This window comes from Macrobrachium rosenbergii, chromosome 24, assembly GCF_040412425.1.
Source record: "Macrobrachium rosenbergii isolate ZJJX-2024 chromosome 24, ASM4041242v1, whole genome shotgun sequence".
In the NCBI taxonomy this organism is placed as follows: domain Eukaryota; kingdom Metazoa; phylum Arthropoda; class Malacostraca; order Decapoda; family Palaemonidae; genus Macrobrachium; species Macrobrachium rosenbergii.
This window is the reverse complement of record NC_089764.1, coordinates 36,256,790-36,274,371: the sequence shown is the minus strand read 5'-3', so window position 1 is coordinate 36,274,371 and position 17,582 is coordinate 36,256,790. Positions and strand designations below refer to the sequence as shown.

Sequence of the window (17,582 nt, the reverse complement as noted above, 5' to 3'; positions counted from 1 at the left end):
AACCATGTTAATGGATAAAAAAGAGTATGCACTCAACAGAGGAAGGTAGAGAGAACTCATTTAACAGCTAAACTATAAAAGAACCTGATGTGGCAATGTGTAGGATGATGATATCGACGATGGTGAAAATGGAAGTAAAGAAGTTGCACCCTGGAATGTGACTATATGGATGCCGTGGCTTTGGTGTAAGGTAGCTGTTTTCAGTGGGTACTTTTTTTATAAATACTGTGTATCAAATATAACATTATTGTAGGACATGCTTGGGATTGTACAATTTTAAGCAGAATACGGTGAATTACTTTCCATTATTTGGGCCTGTGATAAGCTAATGAGCAATTCATAATAATTTATAAGATGCCAACCATTGGAAAGGGTTAGAAACCACAGGTGAAGACTTAGACCAGATGGAAATTCAGGCAAGGTTTTCACATTACTTGCTTAGGTATTCCCTCAACATCTACAGTAGTTACTCAGTCCTGCGTTTATTATCAAAAGAATCATGAGGAAAGCAAAGTTTACCAGAGGTCTCACTCTGAAAACAACTTAAGGGGAGTTCTGATGCCATAGGGCCCCATTATAAATTAAGTGACTGTTTCTACCTTGTGATGGAAGGGATTTGCTTCAAATCTTTATTACTTCTTTTACAACAAATAATGAAAATTCTTCTGTGGGGAGTTTTAGAAATTCAACCTCTTAAGTTCATTTGTTTTGTAGTTGAAAAAAATCATGACATCACTTTTCAAAATTAATAGGCAAAATTCAAAGTTGCACAAAAAATTTATTTTCCCAACAACAAAGTAAAGATATATAGTTATAGTACACTGTAAAAGTTTCATTGAATTTGGCTCGGTGTTCTTGGAGAAATAAGCATTTAGTTTTGAGAAAAAGACAAAGCAAAAAAAATTTTGTTCTTTCAAAAATCCTGAGAGAATTTGGACTTCTTGAGCAAGTCGTCCCTATATCATTAAAACCTGTTTTCTCTGACACATCATGTAGAGAAAATGGGGTATTTTAGTGGGTGACAATTATTTTTTAATGTCATACTTGTTGTACATGCGTTCTCTGCTCTAAAAGCGATGAACAAAATTGTCCATGAACCAACCTAAACACTTTGTTTTAGCAATAACGTTTCTAGATATGTTTATTTATGCGTAAAACAGTGTCTAACTCAAACTTGATCCTATCCTTAATCATTCATAGACTTTTTTACATTTTTCACAATTTGTCATTCACAGTGCCATGTAAGCGATGAACAAAATTGTCCATGAACCAATCTAAACATTTTTTTAGCAATAACATTTATAGATATGTTTATTTACACATAAAACAATCCAAAACAGTGTATAGCTTACTTGATCCTATCCTGAATTATTTATACAGAGTTTTTTTACAAGCCTTTTTTCCTTACAATTTGTGGTTCAGTGTCATATAAGCAATGAACAAAATTGTCAATAAACCAATCTAAATTTTTTTTAGCATTATCACTTTAGGATATGTTTATTTAGGTATAAAACAGTTGAAAACTGTTAAGAACTAAAATTCGACAATTCCTTGAAATTCGGCAGTTGTCGCTCCCCTTAAACAATAAAACAAAATTCTAGGCTCTTCGTTGGGAAAGTTAGTAGAGCTGTGGACTAGCACTCGCTAGGCCCAAGTTCAAGTCTCCGGCCGGCTGAGGAAGAGTTAGAGGAATTTATTTCTGGTGATAGAAATTCATTTCTCGCTATAATGTGGTTCGGATTCCACAAGAAGCTGTAGGTCCCGATGCTAAGTAACCAATTGGTTCTTAGCCACGTAAAATAAGTCTAATCCTTTGGGCCAGCCCTAGGAGAGCTGTTAATCAGCTTAGTGGTCTGGTAAAACTAAGGTATGCTTAACTTAAAACAAAATTCTGTATAGTAATAGCATCTTGGAGGTTTGTGATTGTTTCATATCTGATAGCCTTTTTGTTTTTAACAATCTCAAAAATCATCAGAAGTTTGCTAATAAATTTAGATTTAGACACAAATAAAATGAATTCTGCAAAAGAAAAAACCAAATCTTGTGGTGTACAGTTTATTTTTTCGTGCATTTCCCAGTCAGCCGCAGTAATTTTGCTCTGAATCTTAATATTAGTTGGATGTGTAGTAAATTTGTTTCCTTTTAAGATTGGCACTCACATTGTATGCTGTTGATCAGGAGCAGCACCGTGAAGAAAAACTGAGGGAAGACTTGTCATATTTAGTCTCTTTCAGAATACCTTTTTAGTGGGCAACTACCTTCAGAAGAGTACAAATTAACCAAATGGTTCCATTGCCAGGTCGTGAGACTAAACTCATAAATCAAATCAAATCAATCTTCAGAAGTTTTTTCGGAGTTGAGAGATCCAGAAAGGTGAAGAATAATGTCTGAGACAACTCGAGAGATCTAGAGTGATTTAGAATAATGACTGACGGTCTCTGGTTGTTCTTTTAGTCCAGTAACCAAAAAAGGGGGCAAGCAAACACTGGAATAGGAATTTAGTATATCCAGGCAAAACTGGACTGACATCCAGTTCTACAAACAAGCTGAAGAAACCTTTTGAAGAACATAACTAGCAACCCTTAAGTTTTTAGTGTGTTGAGACCAGGGAACATTTCTTGTAGAAACATTTAGATCTAGTTTTGGGCCTTCTTCAGCCTGTCAAGGTAGAACTGAAATCACCCAAGGCATCACCACATAGAACAAAATCTACCTCTGCTCCTGGTTTCTGGACCTGAGGATGACTGCAACAGAGGAAGCAAAAAGCATATCAAGGAAACCCGCCAAAACGTAACTAAGCAAGGCTACATTTGACAGGGTACCTCGCTTTAGGGAGACAGACCATTTATCAGGAAGGAATATTTCCATACCTCTTTAGTTTGTATTTGTAAGAGATCAGAACTTGAGGAAGCATCATGTATCACCATGCATACCTCTTTAGTCTTGTGGTTTGAACAGAATAGTGAGTAGCTAATTTGATCATGCTTTGGTATGAATGTTTTTTCCTATTGTTGATGAGAGGAGACCAGAGATTTACATTTGAGTACGTGTCTCTGATTGGGTCTAGCTGAAAGGGTTACTCATTTCCTTTCTAAATAGCTTTTGAGCTTTTGTAAGTGAATGAAAACAGGAATATTTTTTGAAACATGTTTCACAGATACTACTCATATATGTTCAAAAATTTTCCTCCTCCTCACCGACTCACTTGGTTTCTGCTATCACCTAGCAGTGGCGGTTAAGCAAAGAAGTAAATTCCTTTGGTGAATGACAGAAGGTATGATATTATTAGTAATTATGTCACAGAACTACTGCATTTGCTAAATTTGGATATGCATTTAGTTATCATCTTTACTAAGGACATAAGGTCTTGTAACACAATGGTGTGTCTCTAGGTAAACTAAAGTTATAATAATTCTAATTACTGTAGAAGCTATTTCTTTTATTAATACCATTACACATGGTCAAAGGTGGTATACTGAGTCAAGTTGTCTGGTGAAATTAAGGGAAAACACTGTTTTGACCATATTTCTTCAGCCTAAACATTTTATTTCTTGTTTGGATCCAGCAGTGTGCTTCTTGTGATATAGTCTGTCTTATTTTTAGTTTTATTTTCACCTTTTTGGTAGGGGTTTCGCCTTTATGTGAATGCTTTTTTCGTATGCTGGTTTTTTTTATTGAAAGGTAGAGTTGTGTTTCTTATGAATATTGGCGATGGTTTGGACGCTTGTGATCAGGTAACTGATAATTGCATTTTTTGTTTCTGAGAAACTAAGTATTATATTGCGTTTTTATTATCAATTTGTAATTTTTAAAATGAGTTCTTGTGGCACAGAAGTAAATATTTAAAAAATAAAATATTGACATCCTTCTGGCCTTATAATTTGATTATGGTTAATTTTAGAGTTTTATTGTCTTGGCTATCTGTTAGAGTTATCTACTTTTGATGGAAGCAAAGAAGATAGCATCAATTTATCAGCACAGATATTTTATTTTTCATTTTAAATTATAATTGATTTTTGTATTCTCCACTGGGTTACCCTTTATTGCACTATGCTAAAGAGACTGATCGTACCTAACTAATTATTAGTTACACACTCAGACCATGGCCACTGTTGACAAGGATGTAAATAAGGGGGTTTAGTGGGTGAAAGGGGTTCATCAAATAGTAGATGAAAATCTTGTCAAGTAATAGAATTTCGAAGAGGGCCTCCGTGCAACAAATCTGTTGGCGGCAATGGTGACGACGATGTTAGTACATCCTAGACAGTATGCTATGTTAATCACATCAGTTTAGAGTATTGTAAATCAGTGTACATGTATATTGTATAGAAAAAAATAAGAGAATATGAGAATTCAAAGGGAGGAAGAAACTAAGCAAATATATATCAGTTTGTAAAAAAAAAATACATCACAGGAAGTTTCCAACATACTGAATAAAAGTCAAGGAAATCAAATGCATACAGATGACGACTTATGACCAGGTAGTGGGTTTAAGGTTTTTAATGTCCCCAACCTTTTCTGCCATATGTACTCATCACATCTTGTCCACTTTTTACGACAAGAAAGATGTGAGGAGTAATGGAAAAGCAAGGACAAGGATTAACATACTGTATACAATAAATAGAAAAGTTGTTTGGTAATGTAGTTTCTTCTATCAAAATGCCAGGTTTCATTTTCTCTTCTTAATTTTTTGTGATTAGTCGGTTCATGAGCATACATGGTCAGATTAGGCTGAATCTACCCATTTATTATTTTTTACTCTCGTGGAGCTTTGCCTTAGTGTAGATGATGAGGATGTGAGTATCGATTGCAGAGACTACAGTGGAATGGTTGACAGTGATGATGAGGCAGTTTTTTTTTAGAGAGAAATAACTATGCATCGCCCTTTTATCCTCCAGCTGCATTTTTTTGCCTTTTAGTATTCATTATTTCTCTTTGGTCATATCATACTTAGCTGTCTAACCTTTCAAACCACGTCTTACTCCACTTGTAATCTCGTTCAAGAACAAATCCTTTGAGCCAGTCAAAGTTATGGTCATGAACTATATCTGAGTCGTATTTTCACAACCAGATGGATAACATATTCCAGCCAAATGGTGAGATGAAAAAAAACCATTCTTCCAGTACCCTGTTAACATAGGCAGTTCACAGAAGGACCTAGTTTTTCATAGAACCACATTGTAGGTACATCAATTATGAAGTGACAGAGAATACTCTTTAAGGAAATGATGGGAGAATCCCAGGAATATCATTAGCCCTTAATGGACGGGCATGATCATATGTGGAACTGTAACAGGTTTTGAGCGAACGCCGGGCTACCTCTTATGAATATTACGCGCCATATGGTTTGGATAAATTTAGCGGGAAAAATGTTTGTATCATTTCAGACGGCCATAAATGACTTGTGGCAACTGTAGTAGCTCACTATTGGAGAGACGTAGATCACTATGCCTTGAGGTTTCATAGGGGGTTATGTACTGCCTCTCTGTGGCTCCAGGATGTCTTTTCATTTATTTGCTCATAAACATACCCAGGGAATGCTGTTGGTTTTAGTTCTTATTTTTTATGATAGTATGTCAGCTATAATTGTAATTTTGCAAAGAAATATTAGAAAAAACATACACCTCACAAAAAAGGTACTGCATCTCCCCATCTCGGTAAATCTCGTAAATATTTTAAAATAGATATACTCAGAATTTGTTATTGATTTTATTTCTTGTCTGTTTGAGCTGTATTTATAATTCTACTAAGTAAAAAAAATAAATTTTTAGAAAAAACATGAATAAGTTGGTAAAATTAATGTGAAATGGGTTCTCTTATTAAGCTATTACTCTGCTCAATTCAGCAGTACCATTAACTGGGGTTAATGGTACAGACGCATCTCTGCTTACGAACTAGTTACGTTCCAAACGGCTGTTCGTAAGTTTATTTTGTTCATAAGTTCAACATCTTATATTCAAAGTCAATACGTACAGTACTATTTATGTTTTTTCATATTAAAGCCAAATACTAGTACTGTTACAGTATTTTATAGAGTATTTTATTAATGCAAATGATATATAAGACCTGACATTAAACAAATTATGATATTACAATCAATGTAAAATACATATAGTTTTCTTACCTCTGAAACTGGTGCCGTAAGCTTGTGATGGATGATGAGAGGGGGGGGGGTGTGAAATTAATTCAGGGGTGGCGGGTTGTCGATATCTTCTTCATTTTTGCTTTCTGTGGCAAAGATTTCTTCATCATTGTCTTTTCTTTTCATTGTATATGATACAATAACACTGGAAAGCATCATTGACTATTGTTGCTACTTTTGAGAATCTCTCAACATGGGGTCCTGATTTTCAAAAATAGTGAACGCTTTTACTAGAAGAGAAAACCCCTTGGCCATCAATTTTGTTTCAAAGTTCTTTATGGGAACAAGCTGTTGTTTGTTTTCACGTTCTTCTGTTTTTGTTGTTCTTCCAGTTCCATCAAATCCTCATTCATCAGCTCCTATGAATGACTTTCAAACAGCTCTTGAAAATCCTCTTCCCTTATGTCAGGGTTTAACTTTTCACTTATGTCGATGAGACTGTTAGTAATTCCCATTTCTTCCTCTTCTTGATTAAACCTCTGAAGTCATTTACAAACTGTGGGCACAAGGCCTTCCATATTCCATTCATGTTGTCTCAATTACTTACTTCACGCCATGCAGCATCAATGTTCTTTACACAATTATAAATGTAGTAACCCTTCCAGAAGTCACGTAAGATCACATCTGCATCATTTATCTCCGTTAACACTTGCCTATACTTAGAGAGAGAGTAGTATTTTTTTAAATTTGCTATTACGTCCTGATCCATTGGCTGAATGAGAGAAGTTGTGTTAGGTGGCAAATAAACAACTTGAACATCCAGATGGAAATCATCTAGGTACAGTGGGTGACCAGGGCCATTGTCCAAAATTAAGAGAATCTTAAATGGAATGTTATTCTCCCTGCAGTACAGCTTGACTTCAGGGAAAAAGTGATGGAAAAACGAGTTATCAAATACAGCAAGAATCACCCAGGCTTTCTTATTGGCCATCCAGATTACAGGTAGAGAAAGTTTTGTGATATTTTTCAGTGCCTGTGGATTTCCTGCCCGATGCTCAAGGAGAGAGTTCAGTTTCGTGTCTCCTGAACAATTGCCACTCGGCAGTAACTTTAGCCTATTCTTCGCCACCTTGAATCGTGGCATCGTCTTCTCTTTGTGGCTGATGTACATTCTGTCTGGTATTTTTTTCCAGAAAAGGCCTGTCTTGTCTATGTTAAAAATTTGCTGAGGGGTATAACCTCCCTTATCTATGATTTCATTGAGCATCATGGGAAATTTTTCGGCTGCTGCTTTGTCAGCGCTCGCTGCCTCACCGCTTACGGACACGTGATGCAAGTTGGCTTGTTTTTTTGAATTCATGCAACCTTCCATGACTTGCAGCAAACGTTTCATCTTTAGCACTTTCGCCAGCCTTTGCCCTCAAGTCGTCGAAAAGGCTTTTAGCCTTCCTGAATCAGCATGAGGCTAAGCAGTACAGACCTTTGTCTCTGGTGTTCCATCCAGATACCCAGAAGTTTTTCCATTTCTTGTACCACCTTCCCCGTTCTCTTGCTTCTAATTGTTGACTGCATTGGCACAGCACTTTTCACGTGTGCCATAATTTTGTCTTTGTTCTTCAAAATTGTGCCAATGGTCGAGCAATTCATCTTATAATGGCACACTACGTCAACCATATTTTCACCACTTTCTAACTTCTTTACTATAGCTACTTTAGTTTGTTAACACTACCACTTACATCAGTGGCCTTGTGCTTGCCATGATATATTAATGGATGTGGTAAATATTTCACAATAAAAATACACGACTGAATTGCCACACAGGAAATGAAATCTTAGCACTAGTGTAGGTATAAAGAAACTGGGATGTGTAGTAGCATCAGCTATGGTTCTGTCCAGCATGGGTGGCAGCAGAAATTGTAACTAGGTGGAGGCAGGCCCTCACAACAAACTTTGGATTTGTGGGTTGCGGCCCGGAGTGCTCCAAACACAAATTGAATTTACGAGCAAGGATGTTCGTATCTTGAAAGTTCGTAAGTAGAGGGGTGTCTATATTGCTAAAATTAATTGGTTTACATCTATGGAACTTGAAATTCAATGTTTATTGAGCCATTTGTTTTAGTTCTTTGTTTTGGGAAGACAGTTCTAGTTTTGTTTCAAAGCAGCATACTTGGAAAAAGATATTTGAATTGATATAATAGATATACTGTATCACATTGCATTTTATTTACTGTATTTAATGTTAGTGGATTAACTCCATATTTATAATTTTATTTAAAAAGTCTATCTTTTATAGTTATTGATACATTTTCCTTATTACATTTAAGGACATGAACAATTAAATCATTAGATTCAAGTTTTCTGTTTTTGAATTAATGAGGAGACACTCATTATTTTTAAGTTCTGTATTATTGAAAGTTTTACTGTGCTTCACTCGATTTGCATAGTAAACTGAGCCCTGAGTTTAATCTACTCATTGACTTATTTGAAAAATACTTTATGGCAGCAGCCAGAATGAAAAATAAGAAATGAAGGCAACATTTGTCGTCCTTTTATTATTTGATTTTGAAGGTTAGATGGGAAGGAAGATGGTCATAGGAAAAGATGTTAAAGTTAAGTTTCAATAATTTGTCAGTGGCATTACTGTCCCATATAGCATTTACATTTATGGTTAAATTTACAAGGTTAATTTACCATAAACCATACATATTTTTTATGGACAATTTTGAAGTAGGTGGGCCTATTGAATAGAATATTGTCTCTGTACGTTAACAGTTGTGCATTCTAAGAGTACAAAAGGAGAAAATGTTGTAATGAAAGCCACAAGCCACAGTAGTACATAATTAGTGTTTCGTAAACACTTTTTCTCATATCTGTTAAGTCAGAATTTTTATGCCTTATGTTCAAAAATGTTTTAATCTGGGAATGTAAGTCAATGCTTTCATTTTTACCAAGCATACTTAGAATTGTTTATACAGTTGAGAAATAAATTTATTCTATTAGAAATTTCTTTCATTTAACCAGGATTGAGTTGTAGATTAAGCACAAAGGGGGGGACCATTTGGGAATGAAGGTAAGTAAGTAATCCTTTAAAATTTTGCCAATGCAGGCAGTCCCCAGTTTACGACGGGGATTCCGTTTTTATGCCGCGTCGTAAGCCGAAAAATTGTCGAAAACCGTCAAAAATCCAAAGAAAACCTTACTTTTAATGCTTTGGGTGTATTGAAAACGATGTAAACTGCATTTTTATTGGGTTTTTCATAAAAAAACCCTCAAAATTTTGATTATTCTGCCGTTTTGGAGCCATATTTCTTCCATTGGATCAGCGTACGATGTGTCGTAACCCTGGAAATAATTTCTGATGAATATATTTGAAAAGCGTCGTAACCTCGGAACGTTGTAAGCCGGACCCGTCGTAAACTGGGGACTACCTGATACTGTATGTATTTGGTAGTGGTACTTCTTGTTGAAAGGCAAGCATACATTGTACTACCATACATACAGATGAAAATGTTTTAAATCACAAAATTTCTCTCTGTTTATACTTCAACTAGCATAGTTTCGGCCAGTTGTAGAGGAAATTTGAAATCTTTTGTAATTAGGTGCAATAGGTAGAATTAGCCGCTATTATAGTTATTAAAATAAGGTAACCAAGGAGAGTGCAGGAGAATTTATCTTTCTTTAAGCTTTATTGATTTCATTGATCATAATTTTTCTGTCTTTTGATATGCATAGCATACACATATCTAACATATACAATGTACTCAGGTTTTATATATTAAGTACAATAATATAAGCACATTATATATTTTTCTTAAGAAGGCCCATAAGAGAGAGAGAAGTTTGAATAAATCACTACATTTTGGCCAACAAATGTTGGCCCTTGTCTTGATGAGGGCCAATGTGTAATGGCCAAAATATTGTTCAGTTGCTTATTCAAATTTTGTTGAGGGCTGAGTGGCTTATTCAGCTTTCTCTGTTTTGCTGGCGGCCAATGTTTATTGGCGAAAATGTTGTTTAGTGGCTCATTCAAAATTCCCCTTTATGTTGAGGGCTGATGTGTATTGGCCAAAGTACTCTTTAGTTGCCTATTCAAATTTTTAGGTTTTGTTGAGGGCCAATGTGTTTTGGCCAAAATACCATTTAGTTGCCTATTCTAATTTTTTTTTGTTGAGGGCCGATCTGTACAGGATTAGCTAGAATACTGTTTAGTTGCCTATTCAGATTTCTCCCATTTGTTAAGGGTTGATGTGTATTGGTCAAAATACTGTTTAGTTCCCTAATCAGATTTCTCAGTTTCATTGAGGGCCAATGTATATTGGCCAAAATACTGTTTAGTTGCCTATTAAAAATTTCCCCATTTTGTTGAGGGCCGATGTGTATTGACCCAAATACTATTTAGTTGCTTATTCAGATTTCCTGCTTTTGTTAACCCTTAATGGACAGGAAGCACCATATGAGTGCAGCATCTGTAACAGGTTTTGAGTGATGGATGGGATAACTCATTTAAGTATTAATGTTATGTGCCATTCGGTTGGGATGAATTTAGTGGGAAAGATATTCGTAGCACTTCAGTGGTCCATAAATGACTTATGGCATCTATAAGAGCTCAGCACGGGAGAGACATCGATCAGTATGCCTTGAGATTTCAGAGGGGAAAATGTACTACCTCTGCAGCTCCAGCATGTCTTTTTATTTATTTGCACATAAATATATCCAGGGATTGTTGTTGGTTTTAGTTCCTATCTTTTATGATAGGATGTCGACTATAATTGTAATTTTGCAAAGAAAAGCACAAAGAAATATTAGAAAAAACATGTATACCTCACAAAAAGGTACTGCATCTCCCCATCTCAGTAAATCTTGTAAATATTTTACAACAAATATACTCAGAATTTGTTATTGATTTTAGTTCTTACCTGGTATGATATTGTGTGAGTTTTAATTATAATTTTACAAATTTAAATAAATTATTAGAAAAAACATGCATAACTTAGTAAAATCAACATAATTTCACAAGTGTCTTGTAAAAGAGGCCCCACACTGGGTTGTAAATAGTCACTTTCAACTTTCTATGGAATGTATGGAAAAATTTTTAGAATTTTTTTTTTACCATGTGCATTAGCATATCTTCCTCTTTCCACTGATGTGTTTTCTTCTTAAATTGGCCAACCTTAAAGTTTGCCCAGTCTGGGCATGTGCTTGATATATATTTAGCCCATCCCTTAAGGGTTAAGGGCCAATGTGTATTGGCCAAAATATTGTTTAGTGGCTTATTAAAATTTCCCTGTTTTGTTAAGGGCCAATAGTTCTTCATTGGAGGGGTAGGTAGAGCTTTCAGGCTAGCACGCTGTTAGCCCAGCATTCAACTCTCAGACCGGCCAGTGAAGAATTAGAGGAATTTATTTCTGGCGATAGAAATTCATTTCTTGTCATAATGTGGTTTGGATTCCACAATAAGCTGTAGGTCCCGCTGCTAGGTAACCAGTTGGTTCTTAGCCACGTAAAATAAATCTAATCCTTCTGGCCAGCCCTAGGAGAGCTGTTAATCAGCTCAGTGGTCTGGTTAACTAAGATATACTTACTTGTTAAGGGCCAATTTCTCTGTTTTTATAAGGGCTGATGTTTATTGGCCAAAATATTGTTTAGTGGCTTATTGAGATTTCTCTGTTTTGTTAAGGGCCAATGTGGGTTGGCCAAAATATTGTTTAGTAGGTTTGACAGATTTCTCCATTTTGTTAAGGGCTGGTGTGTATTGGCCAAAATATTGTTTAGTGGCTTGGTCAGATTTATGGCTTAGGCAGATTTCTTTCATTTTTGTTAAAGGCCAATGTGGGTTGGCCAAGATATTGTTTAGTGGCTTATTCAAATTCTTCCATTTTGTTAAGGCCGATGTTTATTGGCCAAAATATTGTTTAGTGGCTTAGTCAGATTTCTCTGTTTTTTTTTAAGGGGCTAATGTGTGTTGGCCAAAATATAGTTTAGTGGCTTATTCAATTTCTCCGTTTTGTTAAGGGCCACTGTTTATTGGCCAGAATATTGTATAGTGGCTACATCTCATTTCTCCGTTTTGTTAAAGGCCGATGTGTATTGGCCAAAATATTGTTCAGTGGCTTATTCAAATTCCTCCATTCGTTAAAGACCGATGTTTGTTTTTAAAATTGTTTAGTGCCTTAGTAAGATTGTTTAGTTTTCTTAAGGGCTGATGTCCCGGTTGGCGAAGATATTGTTTATTGGCTTATTCAAATTCTTCCATTTTGTTTCTGTTTATTTGGCCAAAATAGTGGGTAGTTGCAGCTTTGTTTATTTTTGCTGTTTTCAGATAAAGTAACTTCGGTGAAATTACATGGCCGATTTCGACTAGCCTTCAGCCTAAATTTTAAAATCAGTATTTTATGTTTTGATTGTTTAGTCTGATGACCAGTTATCAAGTAGCTTATTATAACGAAAATATCATGTTCACTACTGAACCGACAATCTCATTCTCTTTTCTGCCGTGCTTGGTTTAAACAGTGTTTGAGCAGCTTTGTTTATTATTTGCTGGTTAGATAACCGTATTTCAAAATATTGTTGGATTTTCGAATTGATTCAGCCTTTGCAATTACACTTTCTTTGCAGAATCAGAAAAAGTGTTTTGTTGTTAAGATCTGATTCAAGGAGAGAAATTACTTAATTTGGCTGTGATGGGCCTTTGGATAAATAGACTTTCTTGACAGCCGAGAATTGGTGCCGAGTGCCTAGGAGTGCCTGCTAGTCTCTGTGCCAAGCACCCTGGAGTGATCACTAGCTTCTGGAGCTACTAGTTACACCAGGCACCTTTCACATCCTGGGATCACCCAGCGCCAGCTCCTGATTGTCTGGTGCCAACTCTTCCCATATTAATTTTTTCCCACGCCTGGCTCCCTCACTTCCTTCCCGTGCCTTTGCCAGTCTTATGTATGGATTAACAGAAGTTAACCTTGTGATAGTGTAGTGTTGTGCCGTGGAGGAAGTGTTTAGCTGGCCCATCAGTTCTTCTAGACCTAAGTCACTGTCATACTCTCCTGAACTTGGGAGAAGTCATACTGAAAGTCCAGTGGAGGCTGATGGGAAGTTCCCTGGGTAATTGCCCCCTCAGTCAAACCTGCTGTATGGTCCCAGGTGGCGACAGACAGCTACTGAAAAGGTGTCTTGCCGGGAGTGTAGGGGACGAGGTGACTATCCAGCCCGTTGGATTTCCTAGACCAAAGGTCACTGTCCTGCTCCCCTGAACCTGGGAGAAGACATACTTGCAGTCCAAGGGAGTCCGAGGGGGTTTGCCGCCAAGTAGTTGCCCTGCCCCCCAGTCGAGCTTCTTTTCAGTCCCAGGCATCGGCGGACAACCATTGAAAAAAGATGTCCAAAAGGATGTGCTATAGTGATATAGTTTTGGGGGTCCACTGTACTTGTCTCCTGTACTTCCAGTTATGGAGCGCCAGTATTTGGCGCCAAAACTCTTGTCCTGTGCTTGTAGGTAACCAGCACCCGAGCGCACAGCAATTTCCAAGCGTCCAGTGGCTCCAGAGTGCCTCCTTCCTGACGCTCCTAGATAAAAGGAAGAAGATATTCCAAAAGTCCAAAGGAGGTTGGTGGGGTTTGCCCATGGGAAGTCACCTCCTCGGTAGAGCCTGTCACTCACAGTTTATGTAGTGGAAGACCCTCACACTGCTGTTGGACGGACGCCCCTTTTAGTGCCCACCAGTTGTTACTGGACTCTAAATTAGCCTTGAAAAGAAGTGTTCTAGGTGTTTTTCACGGCACGTCCCGACCCTTGAAGAGATGTAGTGACAACGAGATGTCTCCTATTATGTTCCAATGGACTAAAGATTCTTCTCTCGGCAAAATAAGACAGTCACAGCCTCCAAGTGCTCAGTGCCTGCTCCTGAGTGCCCGCTGCCTACCTCTGTGCTCTTGGCACTGGTTGCCAAAAGTTCGGTGCCAACTCCTGAGCGCCAGGCATTGATTCCCGAACGCTCAGCGCTGATTTAAGAACGCTCAGCGCTTACTACAGAGTGTCAATATCTATCCAGTACTTGCAAGTGATCGGCGCCAGTTCCCGATAACCTGGCACCAGTTCTTCAATATTGGTCTCCCGCATCTGGGCACCATATGGAGAGCATTAGTCTGCGTATAGAGAGGTCCCCTTTTCGGAGGACATGTATGTCCAGCATTTTTGAGCTTTGTGAAGAAAGCTCCCTCCACTTAGACAGCAGGAGCTCTGGTAAAGAAGTTAGAGGACTTCCAGTTTTTAGTTGAGAAACATTACCTTGGTTGGTCTCTGAGTCCTGTCCTGTTTGGGTAAGAATGATCGAGATGTCTTTAGAGATCTGTGCTCTTTACTTTGAAACCTCAAGAAGAGAAAACTTGGGTGCTCTTTTGCTGCTGAGGGAGTCGTATAATTGCTTTCAGCCCTGTTATTTTCGCCTCGGGCCTACATTTCCTCTTCCCTCAGGAAACAGTTGAGAGAACTGTGTCTGTTCTGCAGAAAGGTTTGGCTTAGTTTGTCAAACCCACAGTTCTGCCCTTGCTAGGTTTCCATGCGTAGTGTTATTGATTTCATTATAATCGAGTCTGCTCGAATGTCCAAGTGTCCGCCAACTGTCAAAGAGTCTGCAAGTTCCCTCGGTTGTCTGCAAGACCGCATAGTAGTCAGCGAATCTGCACGGCCTGAAACACCCCTTTCTTCTCATAGAATAGAAGACGAAATTCAGGATAAAGATGAAGCAGACAATCCTGTCATCCACTCCCCAAGGGCATTTGGATGAAGACCTGCATTATGCAAAAAGTATCCTTCCATGTCCCTGCCAAACTATGGGAGTATCTCAAGTCCGTCTGGCAGGACAAAGTCCTCTAATGCGAGGATCTGTGTTCTGGCCTCTCTGTGGCAAGCCTACTCTCGAGTCCTCACTCCTCTAGTGTGTAGATGTACAGTAAGTCATGACTGTATCCATGAAAGTCATACATTAAACGATAAATCCAAAGCTGGGAAGGATAATGTAATGGGGAAAATTCATTTTTGTCAAATGTAATTTTTGACTGAAGGATGGATGTATGTTGGCATTATGTATCTCGAAACAAGGGGATGGTTGATGGCTTGAGAGTACTGTACTTCAGAGTCATAATGCAGTGATTAAAGGAGGGTGCTTTGTAAACAGATACCCCTTAGGACTGAACATTAAGCAGACCTTTGCTTTGGAAAAACATCTCCCGTGATGGTCATATGCATATCACAGTGCACTGCAACACGGTTGGAATATTGTGTTGCCATAATGTGAAGTGTAGAACAAATTTACTTCTAGGGAACTCGTTCAAAAGTACCTAATATCATACAGCTAGTAGTGAATTACCCATGACGTGCAAGAGGTTTGGCATAAATAAAACATCAAATTTGTAAACTGTACAAAGCTTTTATTAAATTAAATGTACACCACGGTAATTAATCTACGTCAGCGTAAGTGAGCCGCTGCTGATCACGTGAAGTTTATTGAAACATTTATTATATCAGTGGTGCCATTGCTGTCATTTCCAGACACCTTAACAAATTTGAGTATATTTTCAGTCTCCATATTAGAGTGAACTTCTCCGTCAACAAATTTCGTTCTTGCAGTAGGAACATGTTTAAAATAAACTTAGCACCTGAAATATCGTCAGTTTTCCCTCTAACTTTTTTTAGTTAATTTTTGTAAATATATTACTTTATGAACTTTTTTGTATTTTTATGAGTGTATTGGAGTACGATACTTGTGTGCATAGATATTGCAAAATATCTACAATGAATACTGTCCTGTAATAAGATTTATTCGATACACATTCACTTCATATAAAAGTTCTAATAGTTATGTAGCTCAATTGAATTCAACTGCGAGCTCTCAGTATTGCTCGAGTTCATATTTTTCCTAAAGTAATTCAAGTGAAGGCAAAAAAACATTTATGGAACACTGAGACATCTCTCGTAGGTTGGGTAATGTTAATGATGATGCCCATTTAGGTAAACGAAGAAGCTGATCTGCTCATAAATACATAATTTAGGAGTGGAGCAAAGGTCACGCTTCTTCCTCACCACATATCGGACATCTCGTCAGTTTGAATTTCCACGACTTCGTCTTTCAACCTGAAGTGGAAAAAGGGGAACAGATTAGTTAGGAAGGAAAGTTAATCATGGTAGAAGTCCTTGAAAATTGATTTTGTCGTCTTTCAACCTGAAGTGGAAAAAGGGGAACAGATAAGTTAGGAAGGAAAGTTAATCATGGTAGAAGTCCTTGAAAATTGAATTTACAAAAGGAAGAGAATCATCTTTGTGTATCCTATCAGGCCAAAATATCAGTTTACTTCATTAATGTAACATATTCTATTCATATCAAGCTTCAAACTGCATGTCTTCTTTGTTTTTATTTACTCAGTATGAAACACGTTGCGTTTATGTAATCATCATGCACAAATGGACTTTACTATTGCATGCAATTCATTTTGTCAACTTGGGGTCTCACCTTTGAAGTTGGCCTCTCGAGTCAGTTCTGTGGAAGACAATGATGTTTCCAGAATTGTTTCTCGTAACCGGGGCGTGTGGGTTCTCCTCGTTTGATATTTTTCTAATGCTGGGGTCTCGGGACAACATGCCAAGTCCAAACGAAGATAAGGAGGAAGACACGGACTGACTAGAATCCTGTCTTAACATATTGACCCCAACAGGCATCGCTGGAGTTGACCCACCAGGGTGGACGCTAGGTCCTGGTATCGCAGTTTCTTCAAAATTAACACTTTTGGGCGACGACGCCACAGACGCAGACGAAACGCTGCTCTGTTTCGAGTCTGACCTCTGGAAGTGTTTTGTTTTCTCTTCGTAATCAGACAACTGTGGAATATCCAAAAATTGCTGAGATTTTGTGGATGCATTCCTAAAGTTGACCGACTTTGTGGATTTCTTGGAATCGGTCCGCATCATGATGCTTGAGTACCGAAGAGGAGATTTAGCGGGTTCCATTTCGAAGGCGTGGTTGTCAATCCCAGGGGCGGTGTTCGTTTCATTCTCGCCGGATGCCTCCTTGCCGCGCTTGGAAAGGCGTCTCAAAAGTCTAGAGCCAGCGGTAAGACCAGCATTCAGGGGTTCCTCTAGACGTGGGATCTTGAAGCGCCTCTTGCGAGTATCATGGGAATCCTCGATGATGATGTGTCGATCGTATGGGGTGTCGAAGTCTACCTCCAGGATGGTGGAGAATTTGTGTGGGTAAATCCAGTCCACTATTGAAACTATCATCCCTGATATTGCCATGATGCTTCCTGGAAAATGATTGAAATAAGCAGTAGCTCTTTTGGTCTCATTATAATGAACTTTTGTTCTGTAACAGTGATATTATATATATACATACATATATTTTTAAATTGACATTGGTCTATCACGTTAATAAGTCATTCTTATTTTATAGTCTTATCGGTTCGTTTGAAGATAATAGCAACAATATTCCCAACAGTGAGGTCTTAGCCCGTT

General features: G+C 37.7%; 2 protein-coding genes across 6 annotated transcripts in view; both read right to left on the bottom strand.

Moving 5' to 3' along the window:
- Positions 1-6,677: 6,677 nt before the first annotated feature.
- On the bottom strand, positions 6,678-7,475 carry LOC136851849 (tigger transposable element-derived protein 1-like). The gene has a single exon (XM_067126161.1). The coding sequence runs from the start codon at positions 7,473-7,475 to the stop codon at positions 6,678-6,680; it is 798 nt and encodes a 265-aa protein (XP_066982262.1).
- An 8,009-nt stretch (positions 7,476-15,484) lies between these two features.
- The window catches only part of mol (dual oxidase maturation factor 1 mol), a 129,035-nt gene continuing 126,937 nt past the window's right edge, over positions 15,485-17,582 (bottom strand). For all 5 annotated transcript variants that reach the window (XM_067126488.1, XM_067126492.1, XM_067126491.1 and 2 more), the window contains exons 6-7: positions 16,585-17,374; positions 15,485-16,208 (exon numbers count right to left, since the gene is read on the bottom strand). In XM_067126488.1, coding sequence (XP_066982589.1) covers positions 16,154-16,208; positions 16,585-17,374 — 845 coding nt within the window. In that variant the 3' untranslated portion in view covers positions 15,485-16,153. The remainder of the gene's footprint in view (positions 16,209-16,584; positions 17,375-17,582) is intronic.

What these genes read in the sequence shown, in the direction of transcription:
- LOC136851849 (XM_067126161.1), bottom strand. Translation starts at nt 7,475, where the DNA reads ATGAAACGTTTGCTGCAAGTCATGGAAGGTTGCATGAATTCAAAAAAA.